Below are 21,611 nucleotides of genomic sequence, written 5' to 3'. Positions count from 1 at the left end.
AGGGTTTAGACACGGTCAGCTCCTCTATTTCCAGCCTGCGGGTTTGCTCCAGCTGCAGTTGGCCGTGGAGGGCATAGCGGGAGGCTGAGGGAAGTCACGTCCCTCAGGGAGCTTGGAACTAACAAGTGTTGGGACACAGAGGGTGACCCGATGCCACCACCCCTTTGGTGCTCGGGGTTCAAGGGCGCCTTTGTGACTGTCCTTGAGGGACGCGTGAGCTTCCCCACCGCAGGGCTGCGAGCGCTGATGTAATTACAGCTTCCCTCTCGCTGCCCCAATTGCATTTAAATCTCCGAAGAATGAGTAATTCCCTACTCGGATACGATAAAGGCTCTGCTGTGGGCCCCGGGGCTGCCTGCTTGGGCTGTGTGTGTTCCTCGGTGGCACGGAGCAGCTCCGCAGTGCCTTTATTTTCAGTCTATGGAGCACTTTATAGTTCCTGCCTGTGCAGAGGGAGAGGCTGGGGAAAGTTCCCTGCATCTGAAGCCAAAAGGTCTGGCCTTGCCCTTGGGCAGGGATCTGGGCTACTGTTTCACAATTTAATTAGCTCTCAGGGTTGCACAGCAGCTTCCCAAAAAGCAGGCAATTAATCTCTAGCCCGTAGGGCAGGAGATGCAGTGTTCCTGTCTGCTGGGTGGGTACCTCAACCCCACGCAGCCCCTGGCCAAGCAGGAAAGATCTGCCAAAAATACCATGGAGCAGAAACACCAGATCGTCCAGAGCCCTCTTTGTTCCGCCAGTCACACACTGCCTGCCCTCCCCAGTCACCCTGGCTGTTCCTGCCTGTTTTCCTCGCAGCATCCCCGCCTGGTTTCTTGTCCCTGCTGTGTTGCAGCAGGCAGGGAGCTGCAGCCTCAGTGAGCCTGGGGCGGGTGTGAGGGCCCTTTGGGATAGGGAAACAGTGCCAGGTACTTGATTGAAGTTTAGTTTCCAGATCAAAGCAACATGTGAGAAGGAAGCACAGCAGAGTGTGTTCTTCCTTGTGCCCGATGCTGTGGTGGGGATGCTCACAGTGCCCATCTTGCACTGACCAACAGCTCCTGCGGGGAGGGCACTAGAAAAGTCCAGGGACTTCTGCCCCAAAGAAACTGTGGATGTCCCATCCCTGGAAGCATTCAAGGTCAGGTTGGATAGGACTATGAGCAGCCTTGTTCAGTGGATGGTGTTCCCTGCCCACGACAGGGGGGTTGGAAATAGATGATTTGTAAAGTCTCTTCCAACCAAAACCATTCTATGATTCTAATCCCCCTTATTTGACTGACAAAAGCTTCCTCCTCTCTAGTGGGGCAGAGCATCACTAGGGCTGTGGTTTGCCAGGATTTACAGAGCATAGTAGCTCTGCCCCTGGGTTTATAGATTCTGGCAGGTTTTCAGGAGTGTGGCTGGTACAGCCGTGGTTGAAGCAGCACTTCCCAAGCTCACCTTTGCCTCAGAGGGGGCTGCGGGTCCCTCAGCTCCCCGGGGCTCAGGCACAGACCCTGAGCTGCAGAGAAGGGAAGCTGCAGTGCTAAATCAACCTGGTGAGATGTCTGTGCAGTGTGTTAACAACCCGTGTACCCCACACCTCCCTGATCCAGCCCAGGCCGGGTGATGTGGGAGCGTTGGTGTCCGCGGTGCTCCGCTGCAGAGGGGGTGGATGCTCCTGCTCACAGCTTTGGTTGGTTGTGATGCTGCACAAAGACAATCCCACAGCGTGGTACTCATCTTCCTGCTAGAGGTGTAAAGCACTGTGCACTCAGGATCTGCTGCCTAGTAGGAAGACAGGAGAGATCTGCTAAGGTCCCTCATCCTGGTGGGATGTCCCAGGGTAACTGAGGCACGTTTTTGCTGGCAGTTGCTGGTGGTGAGTTGGCAGCAGTGATGCCAAACCCTCCTTGCCTTTGCCAATGCTGTCAGTCAACACCAGATTCATTTCCCTGTGATGTTGAAACACAAATTGTCGCAGTGGGTGCAAACTGTGCCTGGTGGAAATGCTGAGCAGGGCCCTAAGTGTGTGGAGAGGGGTTCTATGTGGTGTCTGGGGGTACAGCCTGGTGGGGGCACAGGCTGGCAGCTTTGCTCTGGCAGAAGCCGTGAGACAGCATTTGTTCATGGTTCTTAATCCCTGGTTTTCCCATTGCTCAGAGCCCAGCTCCCTTGGGCAGTGTGTGCTGGCTGGTGGGTGAGCCTTGGCAGTGCCGTGGAGCTGGGTGGGGAGCGTCCAGCCCTGCCAGGACATGCCACTGCTGATCAGAAGGCTTCTCTGGCTATTTTATTCATTTACTCTTCCTTACTATTGCATGTTTTTCAGACACTACTTCTCTCACCACCCAGCGCAGGGTATTTTTAGTATTTCAACAGCAGACTTTGTCTCAACGAGACACAAACTTGTGCTAAGTTATGTCCCAGTTTTAAGTGCCACCAAAAAATCACCACCCAGCTCATTTTCAGGAGGGCACTGCATTATAAATAGGCTTTTCTACGTGCACAAAACTCACGGACTCATCCTTAAAATCTCCTTGAGCGAATGCCCGGGATGTCTGTGGGACACGTGGCCGTGGTGCATCCCCGGGCTGTGCAGGGCCAGCGTTCCTGCTGCCCCGGGGAGCAGCTGCAGCCGCGTGCTGCGGATGCTGGGACTCAGCCCCGGGCTAATATTAGCAGGAACGCGCCAGCGGGACAGTCACAGCGCTCTGTGGGTGATGCGCCTTGAATTGAGCAGAGTGGAAAGCCCTGGAGATGGGAGGTGCCTCGTGTTTATGTGAGTGTCTCACTCAGGTCCAAGATCAGTCCCGTAAGCCCGGCCCAAGGGTTTGCAGGATGAGCACTGGGCTGGGAGCTGAGCGTGTGACTAACGGTCCCTCGTGTGCCAGGGCTCAATGCCTGGAAAAGGAAACGCAAAAAAGATCTTTCCGATTTACATCTTGGATCATCCCAACCCTAGGAGTGAAGCAAAGCTCCTCAATTGTTGGATTTCCTGGGCTGTCCCCAAGAAGCGGCACTGCAGCTGGTCTCTTCCGGAGCTCTTCATCACCAGCTTGGTGTGGGCAAAGCTAGAGCCACTCATTGATGTAGCTGGTGCTCCAAGGCAGCAAAGTCACCTCTGATACCCTCAAAGCTGGGTTTACAGCCATTTCAGAGAGTTTTCTCTCTTATTATACATCTACATTTCTCAGTCCGAGACAAAAGGATGGGCTGGAGGGGAATTTTCTGCCAAGTCCTCATGTGGTGGGAGAGGAAGGAGCCAGAGGAAGGTGCCTGTGGGAAGGGAAGTTTTATGTCTTCCCCAGCAGAAGTTGTATCTTCCCCTGCAGAACTGGCCTTCGAGCCACAGAGTCAAAAAACTGCATCTGCCTGGTCGCAGCAGTGGGTACCTGCTGGTGTGGATTGGGGTTTTCCCTGTGTATATCTTACTCTTTGGGAATAAAAAGGTTGTGAGGGAGTGGGAAAGGGAAGAACAAGACACTGGTCTCCCTGTCCGTGTGAACTGGGCTCTGGAGATGGCCTCTGGCCTCGGTTAGGCTGTAGGATCATCCACAGGTTGTTGTTTACAGCCATGTGATGCAAGGAGCTGTGTGTCCTTGGGGCCGGGCACCCGCTGCGGCACAGAGCAGCGTCCCTGGCTGTGTGACAGCAGGGAGGGCTCCCAGTGCTGGCACAGGTGAGCTCCTCTGTCCTCATGGGACCAGCCTTGGGCAAAGCGAGCACAGCACTGTGCTGGTCATAAAGAGACCTTTCAGAGGAGCTGGGGTGGGAAGGGACAGGGAGGGGATGAGGAGGAGCCAGGGCAGCTGCTCTGGTTTTGCAGGCGTAGTGCTGCTGCCTGGAGGTGAGTCAGGGGCCGGAGCACGTACACCATGCTGGCTCTTCCCAGGCTCTGGGATCTTGGTAGCACCTTTCCCTTAGTAAGGGACTCACCTAAAATGCTTCTCTCTTTGCTCATTGCCTCTTGGTGGTTCAGGGCAGTGGAGTGAGTAGGTAGCACTTCTGGAACACACTGGGTCAGCTCTGATAGCTCTGAGTGACCATGGCTCTGTCTCTTGGCCAATACCCACCAGCAAACCTGGGGCTAAATTACCGCCAGTCATTAACCTGGCACCTCTGGGTGCCCCATGGCCTCACTGGGTGCTGGTTTAGTTTCTGGTTTGCTGCCCCTTCTCGCAGGGAGCTGCTCAGCCCTTTTTGCCAGGAGCCAGGACAGACAGCAGCCGCAAAAGCCTGGACTGGGACATGTCATAAATCCAAAGACAATAATGGTGGCTTCAGAATCACTCCAAATATTTATGTTTCTGACTCTGATATTTAAGGCAGCATCTTTCTGCAGGGCTATCATGCAGGCTCTTTCCCAGCCTCTCTGTCCCCTCCTGCTGCAGTGAGCTCTGGCACCTCTTTGTTCTTTAGAGGTGCAACGTGGAGACAAGAAGCCAAGTGACCCTAAATCCTGGTTAAGCTTATTTGAAGCCTGTAAAATGAGTCAGTGGGTCTGAGTTCAGTTTCTGGTGGGGCTGTGCCTGGCTGCTGGGGGTCAGGGTCCCTCAGGGGAGCTCTCTGTGGGCTGTCATGCCCTTCAGCACAGGGATAGGGTTGTGTCCTGGCCACCTCTCCTTTTACACCTGCAGGGTACTGTTTGGTCCTCTGGTGGCACCAGCAGTTTGTACCCAGCTGCTGTGCAGGTGCCAGTGTGGGAGAGCCCTCCTTGGTGCAGGAGACCCCTCCTCACTCCCTTCCCTGCCACAAACAGTGCAGGTAAGGAGTAGCCCTTGGGCAAGAAGGGGTTTGTTGCTGCCTCCAACTTGCTCTGAACAGCTCTCATCTCCTGATGGCTGTGACTCAGGCTTTTACCCTGATTGCTTTGTGAGGCTGCTGGATGGAGCTCAGCCCTTGGGTCTCCTGGGGACACCTCCAGAGTGGTGGCCCAGGGGCACTGTCCCTCCAAGCTGGCTCTTGGCTGGTTTGTGTGCCAAAAGGGGAGATGCCGTGGGTGGTGTGTGACCCTGCGTCCTCCCAGTGCTGCTGGCACCCAGGCCAGGGCAGTTCAGGGTGCGGTGCCCGCCTGTTGCCCAGGTGTAGGCACAGTCAGTGCCAGCCTCCTGTGGATTGCAGGGCAGGAGACACTGTGACATCAGTCTGTGCCACCATCCTCCTGCCAGTAGAGGTGGCAGTTTGGGACCCACGCAGCAGAAAACTGTCCAGCCCCTTGCTAGGGTGAGCTGGGGGCTCTGCAGCCTCTCCCAGCCCTGGGAGTCATGGCAGGGGTCAGAGGTGAGGGCAGAGGCACTGGTCAGCTGCACTGGTTTGGGAGACAAGGAGCATGGTGAGGGCTGTGGTTGGGACCTCAGCTTTTCTTTCATCTTGGCCGCTGAAAGCAAAAATACAGGGAAATGTGAAAAGGATGGATTTTATTTTATTTTTCAAAGCGTGTTTAGTTTGCCAGGGAGGAGGAGGGCTCTGCTCTCTGCCAGCCCTCAGGACGTTTGGACAACAGCTCGCACTTCGGTGCTGGGTGTCCCCTCCAAGAGAGCCATCAGAGCTGGCTGCAGGGACAGCAGCAGTCAGCAAGCAGTGCGGGCAGGAGTGGGCAGCACTGCAGGGCTGAGTGGCTCCTGGGTCCCTCCTTTGCCCCTTTTACCAATTTACCCCTTTTCTGTTGCTTTTTAACCAGTATGTTGCAACACCACCCATCAAAGCATCTTCTCAAATGGAGACTTCACTGATTTAATCACCCAGTCCCTGCCACCCAGGCTGGTCACCCACCTGAGTCACTCTCCGTGTCCCTTCTGTGGGCACTGGGATTCATGACTCCTGGGGATGGCATCTGTGGCACCAGCATGGGGCAGGCTGGGCTCTGCAAGACCATCTGCATCATACTTTTGTCTCTGGGTAATCGTTTCAAGGCATTTTAGAAATATTAGTGAACCAAACCAAATCTACAGCCCCACGGGAGGCAGAGAAAAGATTTATTTCTCTCCTTCCTCCTCCCCTTATGAAAGGAAACTGGAGCACAGACCGGAGACAGGAGCTGGAGTGAGCCCATGGCTGAGCCAGTAATGCAATCTGCTGGGCTGGATACCCTGTGTTTTATGTAATTTTCTGTACAAGTATGAAATGAATATAAGGGATGTAAAATATACTGGTCTGATCTGGAAGCATTTTGCTGCGAGTTAATGGTTATGTAAACCCAAGTGTAATAGAGAATCAAGCTCACATCTTTTAAGAACTGCATTATAGAGACTGGAAAGCTGGGATTTTGTATTAATCTGAGTGTGGATTTTGGGTTTTTTTTTTTCTATTCTTAGTCCTGACTTTGCTTTTGCATGTTCATTTCTGGGAAATGAGAGGTTTGCTGCATCAGCCTCAGGCTGTTTTATACCTTGTTGTGAGTGAGAGAAATGCTGCTTGGAAAGCTTTGATTGACGTCAGAACCCTGAACTTACATTTATGCCCAAATTTCCAGCAGAACTCACCTCTTGGTACCATTTACACCGTTCAGGAAGGCCCTGCATAGTGACAGCGCATTGCCAGCCTTGTCTTGTACATGTGATTTGTGTCAGACCGTGCAATCTACTGCAACTTCTTTTGGAGGCTGTCCGTGAAGTCAGAGAAAGGATTTATTTGTGCATAAACTGTTCATAACTTACTCAGGATAGTGTGAGAGTCAGGCTACAACAGCAGAGTGTCACTGCATATATATATATGTGTGTATATATATTTATTTTTATATGTAGTGCAGCAAGGTTGGTTTATTGGTAAGGGAAAGGTGCGAAGCCTCCTGGCACAAGAACAGGGAGGGGATTCAGCAACCCTTACTTCTCGTCTTTCTTATGTTAGATCGCCAGAAGCTTTGAGAAATGCGCTTTTAAAATTTCCTGCTTTGGTTTCTGTGGATGTGAGAGGGGATCTGAGTCTCTCGGGCTGTTTCGAAGCTGTGTGTGTACTCACAAAATCCTGCCAGCATGTGCAGCATCTCTTGCTGCCTGCACTACCAGGGGTTTTCCATCTCAGACCCATGATTTTGATCCCATTGATGGGCTTTGTGGACTTGGGAGCACCTTGCTGAGGATGGGGTAGAGTTATCCTGCTCTGGCCCTGCAGCAGGGGTGCAGCTCCCTTCCCTTTCTGCTGTGGGACCTTTAGGGTTACTACACGGTGGATACACCCCATAGGTATGTGCAGAACACCCAACTTGCCCTCATAACTGAGCCTCTAGTTCACTCCCATGCACCCATCTCTGGTATGGGTGGTGGCAGCTCTTCAGTGGCATCACCCAGGGTAGGTTTGGATCAGCCAGACCCAGCTGGCCCCATGGTAACGTGGCCAAACCCTCTTTGCTCTCAGCCTGGCCCAGAAAAGCTCCGTGAGCACCCTGCTGCCCGTGACAGGGCTCTGGGAAGCTTTAAGGGCTGTGAGCAGTGAATGCTGTGTTGGGTTTCCAAGGGTTCCTTGAAAGATGAGAGCTGCAGCCTCCCCCCTTTCCTGCCCGGGAACAGGAGGTGACCATCTGGTAGCAGTTTAGAGCGAGCCCTCGCTCTCAAACGGTGCCATTGTGTGGTGGGAAATAACGGGGCGCCGGCTGCCCCGGCCCCATAAGGCTCTTATGTGTCCAAAAACCCAAGGAAAGCTCTCTGTGCTTAAGCAAGCAAGCAAATGTAACCCCTGGGTTACGGGGACCACGTGAGGGGCACAGGATGTTTAATGGGAAGCAGTTGGGCGCTGCGGCCGCGACAGAGCTGGAGGCTCCGGCTGGGAAGCAGGTCCCCGAGGAGTCAGCATCCCTTGCTGTTTATTTTGGTCTCCTCCCGAGCTCTGTGCATAGATGTTTCCTTGTATAAAGCCTCCCCTGGCCTGTTAGTGGGATATTCTGTTTAAACAGGGAAGAGAGGAGGAGCAGATGTTGCAGATGTTCCCTGGCTGACCCCCGCGGGGTGCCCGGAGCCAGGCGGGGTGAGCCATGGTGGCAGCATGCTGTGTGCTTCAGTGCTTCCAGCTGGGAGATGTGGAGTCCTTGTGCAGGAGCCAGATCCCTTCACGGCATCTGGGCACCCTTGGATTGCCTGGGCCTCCCGAGGAGGGCCTGTTCTTCTGCGAGAGCTGTGCATGTGGGAGTACCCAGTGCCACTCGCTTGTGACGTCTCTGGAAGACTCTTGGCTGTTGCATGAGCTGCTGGGATTTGAACCAGACCTCTGCCCTCTCTTCCCAGTTGACAGGATCCCTAAAGAGCAGCTTTAGCTGATGCCGTGTGACCTGGCTGGGGGGTGACCGGGAGGACACAGTGGCTTCACTGCACAGCCACCCCCAGCACTGCTGCATAAAACAGAAAGAGAAATCAATGTTATCTCCTTTTCATCCCCAGTGCCAGCTTGGGGAGCATTTGAGCAGGATGAAGGCACACATTTCTTGCCCCCAAGTGCCTGTCTGGCATGTGTCACGTTTGGGTTTTCAGGAGTGTGTGTCCTCGTGCACAGCCAGCAGAGCCACCTCGGAGAGCCCGTGCCTCTCTCATCCAAAAGAAGGATTAGCAGTGGTATTTTTGAAGCCAGCCCTGCAGAGTTGGGTGGTGCTGAGCAAAACTCCATGACCTTGAGAGGTTTGCAAAGCTCTAGTCCCAAAGGGACATCGCAGTGAGTGGCTCCCGACCCTGACATGGTGATGGTGGTGGGCTGTTGCAGAGGTTGCATCTGATAGGAAGCACTTGGAAATCTCATTTTAGGGGATTTTGGGCTTTCCCTGCCCAAAAGCTGCTGCCTTCAGCACTGGTGGGTTGAGCCAGAGATGTCTGGATGGGTCTGGAATGGGTTGAAAGGAAGCACATGCCAAAGGCAGTGCAGGTTTTGCCCAGCCCCATGTGCACCTCCAGAGGAAGAGAAGGAAGGGTGGTGCTCAGCACCTCTGCCACCTTCCCTGCCAGCTTCCTCTGACACCAGCCAGTCAGTGGGATGCTGCTGGTGAGGCTGGGGAAGCTCTGCTTGTGCCTGGAAAATACGATAGTGGGGACAATCCTGCAGCGTGGCCAGCCCAAGCCCTGCTCAGGGCAGGGACACCTTGTTTGGGGCTCTCAGGAATATGGCAGGGACCTGGAGCCCATGGGGACATGGAGAATTAGCCACAGCTGCCTGTGTGGGGCCCTACGGCTCTGCCTTGCCTTCAGCTCCTGTTTTTGTACGGAATACGGACACTTCCCCGCAGGAAGCCGGGAGGAGGGTCATCTGGAGCACAGGCTGTTTACTTTCCTTTCCTGGCTCTGGGCAGGACACACTATTTATAAGTTTTTTCTCTTTTTTTGAGAGCTGTTGTGCTTCCTGAGGTCCTTCTCTCTTCTCATGCAAGGAGGAGAGAGGCGATGCTGAGCAGGGAACTCCAGCCATGCTCGGTCCCTTTGTGGGCCACCATTGCTGAAGGTGACATTCCCGAGGATCGTGTTCATGGCAGTGGGGCTCTGTCTCTGAGGTGGAAACACAAACCCTCTTGGTCACAGTCCTTCTCCTTTCTCATGCCTGGGATGTCTGACCTTCTCCAGACCATGCTGAATTCAGGGCAGCAGCCAAATGTGCCAGCGGGACAAGCTGGGTACCGAAATCCCCGTGAAACCATGAGATGGATGCCCCATCCTGCAGAGCCGTGGGTGAGAAAGCTCCTAGGTTGTCCCCAGGCAAGTTGGTGACCCTGCTGGAGAGGGAATGCCACTGGGAGCAGGGGTTCCTCATGATGTTGCTGTCAGAATCTGTGCTGAGCCATTTCTACCTCTCCTTTGGGGTGAAGGTTCCTCGCCCAGCCCCTCAGTACCCCCTTCCTGCCCTCAGCACAAGGGACGAGTTATCTGGAGGCCTTGGCTGTCCTGAGACTGTAATCATGGTTCTGCAGCTCTGCCTAAGGCTGTTTGAACCCCTTTGTGTCTGGGCTTTGACCTTTTTCTCTTTTCTCCAACTGAAGGACCTGGAAAAAAGCCATTTTTGGGTGTTGTAATTCAGTCCAGCCCTTTGATAAGGACAGGGGCTGGCTGTGCTCCAGCAGAAAGACCACATGGGTGGCATTGAACAGATTTACCCTGGGTGTGAGGCACTTTGGGGGGTTTAAAGTCCAAAGAAAGGGCCATGTGGGTCAGCACTGCCATTGGGTTACCCACCACTTCTTCAGGAAGTGGCAGCAGGGCTCAGAGGAGTGGAGATGATGGATGCTGCTCATGCGAGGAGCCCTTGGAGGTCAGCAGAGCTGTTTGTATCCAAAGCTCATTAGCAGGTCAGAAAGAAATCCCCAAACCACTTGGCGTTGAGGGATCTCCAGGGCAGTGTTCTTTAAGGAAAGATACTCGTCAGCATTTCCTTTGCTGTCGGGTTCCTTGAGAGCATTTACCCTGTTCCTCAAGACACGTCTCTCATGAGGTTATAGGGCTGCTTGTTGAAGGGAAGAGCTGGGGACTGAGCTGGCTGGAGGAGTGACAGGCGGGTTTTAAGAGCCTGATGTGGACAGAGCTGTGGTTCCATCCCTCAGGGAGCTGCCAGTGCCTGGCAGTGCTGTGTCCTCTGCTGCTCTTGCCCACCCAGCTTCGCTCAAGGCCAGGCAGGGGCTCCCTGTCGGGTCGTCCCTTCCGCTCTCTTTGTTTCCAGCAAAATGCAAACTAGGCTTGGCTGGTGCATTGTTCAAACTTGGGATTTTTTGGGGAAAAAAAATAGCTAAAATGTAAGTTTCTGGATTAAGTGTGTGATGGAGAAGGGAAACTGTAGAAAACCTGTGCTAGAGGGTCTGAGCTCCAGCTCCGGGTTGGAGACCTGAGAGTTCAAACACGTTGAAACAGCTCTCAAGTGTGGGGCTTTTTTTGGATTAATTATTCTGGGGATGCAGAGAACTGGGGCTTGGACACAGACCTGCAGTGCATGAGCTGTGCCAAGCACAGACTGCAGGGCAGGGACTGCTGCAGGGAGCATCCCACCCCTGTGAGCGGGTGATGGCGTGGCTGGGAGAGCTCCACGGAAGTCAGAAAACAGATAAATCTGAGAAAAAAACACCTTTAGTTTTCTTTACTGCCTCCCTCCCTTCTTCTACCCGTGTCTGAATATTTCTGGGATGCAAGATAGACCGTTTTGTCACAAGGTGCCCTTTGTGGGACCCTTCCTGGGTTTTATGGGGGGGTGAGTGTTGTGCTTTGGTGCTTCCCTCTCTCCACAACCACAGAGCAGCCGTGCTGCTGTTCCCATCAGGCTGACGCTGAGGTTGGATCTCTCTGTGCATCCCTCCCTGCCCACACCAGCTGGGACACCACCCTTGGGAGCCCATCCCAGGCTCCTGTTGCTTCCCAGCAGTTCCCATGCTGGGATCTGACCCACAACTGGGGGATGCGGGTGTGTGTCCACTCACATCTGTCTGTCCCTGAGCACAGAGAGGCTTTTTTGGGTCACTAATATGGAAAATCCTGGGTGATGCTCCTGCTCCCAGGCTCCTCAGTGCCCATCCAGCCTGGCTGTGCAGCCTGGGGTTCATATAGAGCAGTTTTGGGGTATTCCCCCCAAAAGGGGAAAGCAGCCCAAAGTCTTTGTCCTCACATTTCAACCCCTGGGAGTCTCCCTGTGGTGTGGCTTGTCTGACACGTGAGTCCCAGCTCCGAGGGCCCTGCTTGCCTCACCATCTCCTCTGGTTTCCCTGTGCTGCTGCCGGGGGACGTGACCACAGCTGTCCCAGCCCCTGCTGGCCGGACAAAGGAGGTCACATCTGCTGCTGCCCCGCCTGGTGTCAGCAGAGGCGGTGGAGCAGAGCTGGGTGGCTGCCACGTGGATGGGTCCCCCTCCTTGTCCCACCGGCTGGACTCAGCAGTGACCGAGGGCTCCTGTCCAGCAAATGCATGTGCCCGAGGGACAGAGGGTCCCCACGTCCCCAAGCCGTGCCACATCCCCACGTCCCCAGGGGGGTCAGAGCAACCCTGGAGCAGAGATGCTTCCTGCATGGTGGCTCCTCTCCAGCTCCACCCCAGGGGTGGGAGGACATCCTGGGATGAGGCAAGGCTGTGCTCCAGTGTCTCCCTGGGATCCTGATGTCTTGTGGGATCTCAAGCCCAGGCTTTTAGAGGCTAAATCTCCCTGCTGCTGTCCTGTTGATGTAAAGGAAGGATGGACTCATTGCTGATGCTCATGCTGGCCATCGGCAGCATGGCTGTCACCACACTGGGCTGTCACCACACCAGCTCAGCCTCACCTCGTGGAGGCTTCTTTGGGATCCCAGGGCTGTGCCTACCCTGACCCTGTGCCTGTCTGGGTGCTGTGGGGTACAGAGGGTATTTATAGCCCATGGCATTTGGATCCAGCAGTGGTTCCCTTTCCGTGGAGCTCGGCCTTTTGTTTCTGGATGGATCCTGTGTGGAGCAGGGGTCAGTTGTCCCCTTCCTTGTATCAGGGTCTCAAGTCCATGTGCTCAAAACATTTCAGTCTTTGGTTCACGTGGTCTCTACGTTTGTTTTTAAGGATATGAGCTTCTGTGGCTGCCACCTTTGGTTTTCTTGCTGCATTTATATGGGTTTGGTGCTCTCCTGGGATTGTTTCCCTGTTCCCAACTCGGATTTTGCTGGCAGTGCTCACAGGAAAGCCTCTGTTTATCTGTGAATCCTTTGGATGTGAGAGGGAAAGCAAAGTGTTGGAAGCTGGATTGCTGTCTTCCCCCAAATCCAGTGCCCTGCTCTGCCATACCGTGGTGGGACCCTCTGCTCCCCTCTGAGTGTGGGATGGAGGGCAGTGTGAGGATAATCTCCACTCTGGGGCTGAATTTCCTGGCTCTGGTATGTTTTGTTACTGGGTTTTTAACTTGTCTGGAGAGGCAGGGCCTGGCCTTCGATCCCCAGCTGCTTAAATGGATGATGAATGCTGGGATGGAGGAGCAGAAATGGAGTTATGAGCCTTGTGCAGTGTCTTTAAGCATCTCTGGAGACACTCAGGTGAATGGTAACTAAATCCTGAACTACTTCTCATGTTTTTCAGCTCTGAAAAGATCCTTTGAGGTCGAGGAGGTAGATCAGTCTTCAAATTCCTCCACCCCACAAAGACGGGCCCCGAACACCCTCCTCCGGTCCACCGTGTCCAGCTCCACGCAGAAGTTTCAGGAACTCGGCGCCAGGAATTCGGAGCCATCCACCCGACATGCGGAGCCCACAGTGCAAAGATCCCCCAAGCCCCCTCTGAGGAGAGTGGAGCTCTCTGGACCCAAACTGCCCGAGCCGGTGTCCAGAAGAACAGAAATCTCCATTGACATCTCATCCAAGCAGGTGGAGAACTCCACCTCGGGCTTGTCGCGGTTCGGCCTCAAACGAGCAGATGTGGGGCACAAACCCCCCGAGCCCACCCCCAGGAGGACTGAGATCACCCTCGGCAAGCCCCAGGAGCCGGGGCTGCGGAGGGTGGAGGCGCCGGCCTCCAAGATCCCCGAGATGTCCCAGCGCAGGGCCGACACAGCCAACGCTGCCGTGCCCGACGCGGGCCCCAGGCGCGTGGAGATCCAGGTGGCCAAGGCCACCGAGGGCCCGGCCCCGGCCGTGCGGCCGGCCGAGAGCTCGGAGCCTGCCCTGCCCACCCAGGCGCACCAGGCCGAGCCAAAGCCGCAGCCGGTGCCCGTGGAGAGCCCGCCAAAGAGAGAAGAAGGTGAGTACAGCCCTCGGGCTGGTCCCTGCCTCGGGTGTCACCGAGTGCTGTGTGCTGCTCTTTTATCTCCCGTGGCGACGCCTCTCGAGGCTGCTCCGGGATCTGTGCTCAGATGTGTCCGTGCTCATGGCTGTTAGCCTTGGGTTTATCCTGCCTGAAGGAGCTGTCGGGTTCGATAAGAAATGCTATAGAGCCTGGAAGGAAACGCAAGAAGGCTGGGTGCTTGCAGGAAATGACAGCTCTGCCAGCTCGGGCCCTGTGTGCAGACCCACAGAGCCCTGCAGAGGCTCCGAGGGGTGGGAGAGGTGCTGGCTCTGGAAGTGTTGCTGGGATATCGTTGTTTGGTGGTGTTGTTTATGGTTGTGGGGCAGGAACCGCCTGTTCATTAGCAGAAGTCAGGGTTTTTTGACCTTGGAGCCAAGGTCTAATAACATCATGGATCAGAGCCACTATTAAACTGGAGACCTGGCTTATATTAGCTCTATCTTGTTTTCAATTAATCCCATATTAAAGCCAGCTTCCCTCCCTCACCAGCTGTCATTTTTTCTCCATAACATTTTGGAGATTTTCCTTTCAGACCTGTTAATTACCTTTCTGCTCTCTATTGCCCACGAGCTCTCTCCTGTGAGGGATGCAGTGGCTGGGTGGAGGGCACCCCCTCCCTCCCCACCCTGTGCCTCTCTCCGGGGGCTGTGGGATGGGGTGGGGTGGCTGAGCCAGGACCTTGGGGGTCCGTGCCTGGTCCTGGAGCTGGACCAGGGGTTCCATGCCCTCTCTGGGTGCTGCCCTGTGGTCACACAGACCTGCAGAGAGGCCAGGCTGTGGTGTGTGCTGGTTTAAAACCAAGTCAGGAGTCAGCAGGGGAGCTGATGTCAAACCTGCAGGGCTCAAGTGGGTTTTTCTTACTGTGCATGGTGTAGGTGTGGCTTTTCTGAGCTGGGTTTTTTGACAGGTTGGGCCATCTCCAGCTGGGCACAGCTGAGCTCTGAGCCCCAGCCCAAGGATGGGGTTTGTGTGAGCCCCCCTCTCTGTCCCAAGCTGCCGTGTGTGGTGCCCAGGAGGCCCATCCTATCCCATGGGTGGGTGCTCAGCCTCGTCCTGCTGGGTCTGGGCTGCTCTGGGTGTCCCAAGCTCTGAACCCCACGGATGGTTGGGCACTTTAAGAGCAGAAAAGTGTCTGAGCTGCTGAATCCTCCAGCTGCCCAGGGCTAGGGGAGAGGGAGAACAGCTGCTGGCATGAGTGTTACCCCTGAGCCCGGCTGTCTGGAGTCTGCCTTACAGCATGAGCCAGCCCTGGCCTGGTACAAAAGGGGCTTTCAGTCCAAATGTCTCCAAGAATCATCACAGAATGGTTTGGCTTGGAAGGGACCCTAAAGATCATCTAGGTCCAACCCCACTGCCACGAAGAGCCAGGAGACAGCGTTGGAGGGGTCATGAGGGCTCTGTCTCGTTTTCCCCATGTGTCAGCACAAGGGTACAGCCCAGGGTCACTGCCAGAGCACGTGTCCCCTTCCTGATCATCTCCTCCTGCCCCACTGCCATGGCTTGAGGTTGCCCAAGGACCCCATTTTGGGGTGCTCCTCCCCTTGGTCCACAGCACCCACCCTGAGGTGATGCTGGGCACGTGGGTGGCCTCTCTCCTTGTTGCTGGTGCAAGAACACAGAGAGATTTGGGGCGGCTGCACAGGGACCCTCAGGATGTCCCATGGGTGGGTGCAGGCATGTCTCCAATGCTCTCCAGCTCCACTGCAGCTTTGGCCCCACCACAACCCCCCCAAATGAAAACTCTGCCTCTCCCATGTCTGCAGCAGAGACAACGTGTGGCAAGTCCTTCTCCAGGGTTTGGGTCACCAGGAGGTGCTCCTGTGGCACTGGACGCCCCGGGATCCAGTTGCTGGTGGCTCTCCAGCACAAACAGCTGAGCAGGGGATGCAGGCATCTGCCTCCAGCTGTCCTCACTGCTGTGCTGGGCCTTGCCTTCCCCAGCTGTCAGGCTCAGCTGCCTTGCTCTTAACCCCTCGTCCTGCTGCTGAAGGTATGCAGGAGAGCGTGTAGTGCAGGAAGAGGCCGGTCAGAGGAGAATAACAGTCCCAGGGAGCTTGGCAGTTCAGAACAAACCACAGAGGAAAGGAGTAATTTCAGTGCTGAACTTCATTAGGGCGGCGTGGCTGGCGGTGTGGGCTGAGCCCGCTCCAGAGCTGGGCTTCCCGAGGTGGGAGGAGGGCAGGAAGTGTTTAATGGGGCAAGAAATATTCCTTCCCATCCACGTTCTCCCTCTCTGAGTCTTTGCTCTCTCCTGCACTCCCTGGGGAGCGTTTGCTTCCTTTGTGCTGGTGTAACATTGAATTGGGCCATTAGTGACAGGGAGGTGGGACAGAGGCACCCACCCGTGTGGGACGTGCCACTGCAAAGGCAGACTTTGTGTCCCCAACGTGGCTGGTGCTCCCCAGCGGGGACAGGGAAATGTGATGGGATAACCAGGGGATGTGGATTGCTATAGCTGGAGTCTGCCAGAGCAATCTGAGCTGGGCTGTGCAGTGGGTGCAGGCAAGGGGAGGACATGTAGAGGGCAGAAAGAGGCACAAGCAATTAAAAATAGCCATAAGAACAAGGTGAGGGCAAGGGCTGTTTCTGAACCCGCAGCCCTGGGCACTGTGGGAGGCTGTCTTTGCCGTGCAGGACTTACCAAATGTGAATATCCAAACGTGAATATCCAAATCTGGCCACCCGTGGGTGGGGCTGACCTCTCCCAGGCTCCTGCCGTGGGCAGCAGTTCACGCCCAGTCCCAGGGCACTGACCTGGGATGGAGCTGGCAGAGGGAGGATGTTCCTGCCCTGTGCTGGCAGGGCAGGTCTGAGCAGGGATGTGGTGCCAGTGTGGCAGGAGCTGGTTCATCCCTGTGAGGAGAGGAACAGGGAATCACTGTGGGAGCAGCAGTGCTTCATCCAGAGACATCCACCTGCCCTCTGCAATGGAGAGATCTCAAGGCATCTGCATGAGCTGGATGAGGGACAGGCAAATCCTCAGGAAAAGCTACATCAAATCCATCATGGGGGATCCTGTCACTTCCTCCTGCCACAGCATCACCTTCCACTGTGCCTTCCATCTCTGGTTTTGTGCTTGTTTGGTTGAACATCTTGGCCTTCTCTTGTTCCTTGCAATGTGTGGTGGTCAGGCTTGGAGAGAGGGGCAGGCATTGCTGGCCCCAGAAAAGTTAATGGTTTCCATTTTGGTTTAATAATCTCTTTCTACTTCCCCCAGTCTGAACCTGTTTGTATTGATGGCTCGGTTCTGGGATGTCAGGTGATGGATTGGAAGCAGGGTGACACCAAGTGTGGGGCTGCCAGGGTTAGAGGGATTTGGACAACTCTTAACACAGCGATGCTCCCTGGGATGGAGAGCCCGGGGCTGAGTGGAGATGCAGTGAGTCACCGTTTCCAGCTCTTCCACTGTACAAAGAGATTAAAGCTGTAGGGAAATGTTTCCTCCAAAACCAGCTGACACATTCAGGCTAGGTTACGGGCAGTCTTTTTTTGTTCTTGTTATTATTTTTAATGGGAAAGTGCCTACAGCTCAGGATTCCAAATGGAAGGGCTGAGTGGGAAACGCTGAGTCTTGGTTTGTGAACGCAGGTGCCAAAAATGAGATAATCTGGAAAAATCTAGAACTGCAACACCAGTGACTTGGAAAGAAGAGCAGCAGCATGTGTGGGGGAGAGGAATGTGTCCCATCACAGAGACACTGCCTGATCCAGGGCACCACGTGCACGGGGAGGGCACTGCCTGCTCCTCCTCCCTCGCTGTGCTGTAGGAAGCAGCCAGTGCTCCTCGGTGTGCTTTGGGGTGTATTGAGGGCACTGAGGATGCCAGGAGGAGGCTGGGGGATGTGGCTGTGATGGTGCTCGTGTTGCATGTCTCTGCCCCCCAGGAATGTTGTCCCCAAGTTATGTTGTGTTCATCTCTGGTCATGCTGGCATGCACGTATCCCTTCTTTGCGTGGGCACAGTTTGTGTGGGTGCTGTCCCAAGTGGATGCTCCAGCTGGGCAGGACACATCCCAGGAAGTGAGGCTATCCACTGCAGCCAGCCAGACCCAGGAGGATTTGTTTGCCCTGCTGGAAGTCCCTGCGGGCCCATAGGAAAAGCAGCGACCTCCCCAGTGGAGCTTCATTATGCAAAGGGATAGTTTCCCATAGGAAACACCACGGTTCCCACTTCCTTTCCTTGCCACACGTCACGTCTGAGACCAGGAGAGGGCGAAGCTGGGGATGCTGCATCCAGATCTGGGGCTTCCAACATCAGAAGGACACGGAGGTGCTGGAGAGAGTCCAAAGGAGGCCATGGAGATTCCCCAAGGGCTGGAGCCCCTCTGCTCTGGAGCCAGGCTGGGAGAGCTGGGAATGTTCACCTGGAGAAGAGAAGGATCCAGGGAGAGCTCAGAGCCCCTTGCAGGACCTAAAGGGGCTCCAGGAGAGCTGGACAGGGACCTTGGACAAGGGACCTGCAGTGACAGGACAAGGGGAATGGCTTCTCGCTGCTACAGGGCAGGGTTAGATGGGATATTGGGAAGAAATTCTTCCCTGTGAGGGTGGTGAGGCCCTGGCACAGGGTGCCAGAGAAGCTGTGGCTGCCCCATCCTGGGAAGTGTCCAAGGCCAGGCTGGATGGGGCTTGGAGCAACCTGGGATGGTGGAAGGGCAGGGGCGGGACTGGGTGGTCTGTAAGGTCCCTTCCAACCCAAACCAATTTATGATTCCGTGCTGAGCTGCAGAGTGACCCTGGCCCTGGGGCTGAGTGACCTGGCAGGTCTCTTCCATGGCTGGGTTGGGTCTGTGGGTGAGGCTGTGCATCCATGTCATCTCCTCACCTCCTGAACCTTGCAGGAAGGATCTGGGGTGAATGTGTGTCTGCAGAGGTCGGAGCCTCCTGCTCCAGGCAGGAGGTGACCGACTGCAGGCTCACCTGGCTGTGGCTCATGGGGTCTGTGCTCCAGCTGGGCTGTGAGCCCTGAGCACTCTGTGATGAAAACTGGGGCAGCCCCTGGACAGAAGTGCCTTTGCTGGCTGAGAAATGGGTGAGTGCTCCTGCCTGCCGTGGGATTTGTGTTCATCCAAGTGGTGCTGAAAGGCAAAAGGAGACACAGCCCTGGCTGAGGGGGGCATGTAGGAACTGGAACCAAGAGTTTCTCTGTTTATCTTGTGGTATTTGCTTGTCTGGAGCCCATGACAGTCGTGCTGGGGAAAATGCTCCGCACCCATCCACTCCTTTGGATCCTCCAGCTTTCCCACATTTAGGTTAATCATCCTACAGGCTGATAAAGCAAATAAAATCCGTTATCTCGACCAAGATAAAACAAAGAGTTTGCTTTGATCTCCTGCAGTAAGGCCTGGCCGCTGGTTTTGTGACTTCTCTGCTGTCTGCCGGGGGAGGGAAGTGATGGCAGTGGTGATGAACCTTCTGTAATTAAGGAATCGTTCTCTTTTAAGCTATTTCTAGACTGCCGTCCCTGCCTGAGATGTTTCTGTTGGCCAGTGGTTGAAGGGACACCATAGGCTGGGTGCAGCGCCAACTCCATAAACTGTGTCAGAGGAACTGAAGGAGATTATAGAGAGATAACTTTGTTTTGAGAAGATCAAACGTTGTTGTGAACAAAAAAGATAAGTTGACAGCAAGCCAGTTGTGTTCTTTACTCCTCCAGCAAACAAACAGACACAGACACACTTCTACATTGTCAAAAATGCCGTGATGAAGCTGAAGTGTATGTGGCTAAAAATGGAAAAAGCAGCTGGTCTTGGATGGCAGCCTGTGCTCAGACTTCTTTGGGCCCAATTTTCCTTACATCTGTTAGAGGTTTTAAAGGAGGGATGTGGGGAGAGAGCTGCTTTCCTTTGGGTTGGTTAAATTTGGGTCACTCATTTCATTGATCTTCTGAGCTGGTCTCTGCACGGAAGTTCCCAGGGTTCCTGTAGGGTCACATGCATCAATACCTCATCCTCTTGAATCATTTTGGTTTGGGCATGAAGGTAGCACCAGACATACTGGAAGACAAAGCTGGACTCAAGGGTCTGGTCCAAAACATTTTGCAACGAACAAAACTTTGCAGATGTTTATACATTTATGAAAAGCAAATAATTTTAGCAAACCATCTAAGGTTGCTGTGCCAGCCCAGGAGTGACAGCCTGCGGATTTGGGGTTGCTGGACTTGTATCACCTGCAGTTTGTTCTGTGTGGAAGCTGTATGTTGGTTTTTGCATGGCAAAGGGCATTTGTCCGACGGCAATGAAGGATGGCTGAAATGAAGCGTCTTTCAACACCTTGAAGTTCAGAGGCTGATGATGCTCTAGCAAATATGAGCATTACCTTGGGTTTATGTTTAGCTTTTCAACCCTTGAGAAGGTGTCCAGGGTTTGTCTGAGTCAGGTGGTCTTACCAGGTGTTCTCCTGCAGTATTCCCAGAATCAGAGAGGGAGGTGAAAAGGGATTTGCAGCAGGACAGAAGTGGCTGAGGCATTAATCCCTTGTTATTATGAGTGCTTGACAGCCCCCCAGCCAACCTGGCTTGGTCTGGTTGTTCTGTTGCTGTGGATGATCATTTGCTGTAGTGTGTGTGTCAAATTCTCTTTGATGCTTATCCACAGTACCTTAATCTTTTATGGTGGCTCTGCCTTCCCCCCTTTCCTCCTCTCTTGCTGTACATGGAGTGGGACAGACATTCCTTCCCTCTTTCAAAGAAAAGCTCAGCTTGTGGAGATCTCAGAGTAAGAAGATTAGATGGGAATCCAAAAGGACGTGGTGCTGAGGAGGAGAGGGCAGCGATAAAAGTTAATGATACGTAAGCTCTTGAAAGGAGCTTTCTCAGCCACAGCTGTGTGGTAACTCACAAGTCTTGAACTGTAGGGCATTGCTTTCAACTCCAGCACAAATGCACCTGGGGCGTGTTCCATGTGGGCTGGGGAGATCTGGAGGGACATCACAGGAGCTGCCCTACCCAGATGGGGCTGGAACCCCTGCCTCTGTTTGCTTCCCCTGTGTGTTATGACTCTGGATGGGGAATTTTGTTCACTCTGCTCAGCGTTTGCTCTGACCTGGGAGCTTGTGCTGTTCTCTGCTGATGCACTGAAGAGTTGGTGTGCTCTGGACTCTTGTCTGAAGCTCTGGCACATGGAGGTACAGGATGAGTCCCTGGTTACAGCCTCTGAAGCTACAAATGTGCAGGCTCATGCTCTGTCTCAGGGCATCCACTGGCAACTCCCTCCCATCCACAGTGGAAATCAGTTCATGGACCAAGAGCCAGAAAAATGCTGCGGAGATGGCAAAAGTTTGTATGACAGGAGAGCCTGGTCGGGGCCCTGCCTTTGCTGCCCACTTCGTTGTCTTGGAGGAATCCCTCTACCCACTCCTGCTTCTTTTGTAACCAGGAGCCAGTGAACGTGGGCCTGAGGTTTAGTCCTTGCGTTGGGTTTTCTTCTTCCAGGTTCAGCTGGTGATTAAGAGTTTGCTGGTCCTGCTCCCAGAGGTGCTGTGGGATTGTGCAGGGTGGGAGAAGCCACTGCCCAGGTCACTGGAGTGGGTCTACAAAGGGAGGTCCTGAACTGTCCAGGACGAAAGGGAGTGTATCAGGTGGTTTCTGTATCAAAACCTTCTCCAGTCTACCTTGGTCACTCCTAAATTTGAAAAACTCGTAGTTTGAAGAGGAAAAAAGGATTTGGAAGGCAGACTTTGGATGTGTGGGAGCAGGTGTGGGATGGATTGTGCCTGGTGTTTGAGGAGTGTTGGAGGCTGCTGGCACTGAGGGAGGAGCAGGGGTATTTGGATGCTCTTTGCCTCATGTCCTCTTCCCCTGCTTCCATCCTGTGCAGACTGGATGGAGAATGGAGATTACCTTGGAATTGTCCAGAGATGTCCTGGGAAAAAGGAGTAGATCTGAGCAGCTTTTCTGATAAAACTTAATTGTTTAGACAAACTCTGGCTGAACTTGCTTCCTCCTGCCTCCCAGTGTGCAGATAAACAGGGTGGAAGT

General features: G+C 54.3%; 1 protein-coding gene across 5 annotated transcripts in view; it reads left to right on the top strand.

Annotated features, from left to right (window-relative positions):
- SEPTIN9 (septin 9) overlaps positions 1 to 21,611 on the top strand; it is a 133,298-nt gene that overhangs the window by 66,823 nt on the left and 44,864 nt on the right. For all 5 annotated transcript variants that reach the window (XM_032128778.1, XM_032128780.1, XM_032128782.1 and 2 more), the window contains one exon: positions 12,937 to 13,593. In XM_032128778.1, the coding sequence (XP_031984669.1) occupies positions 12,937 to 13,593 (657 nt within the window). The remainder of the gene's footprint in view (positions 1 to 12,936; positions 13,594 to 21,611) is intronic.

The sequence above is a fragment of the Corvus moneduloides genome, chromosome 19, assembly GCF_009650955.1.
Source record: "Corvus moneduloides isolate bCorMon1 chromosome 19, bCorMon1.pri, whole genome shotgun sequence".
In the NCBI taxonomy this organism is placed as follows: Eukaryota; Metazoa; Chordata; class Aves; order Passeriformes; family Corvidae; genus Corvus; species Corvus moneduloides.
This window is presented reverse-complemented; position numbering and strand designations above follow the sequence as displayed.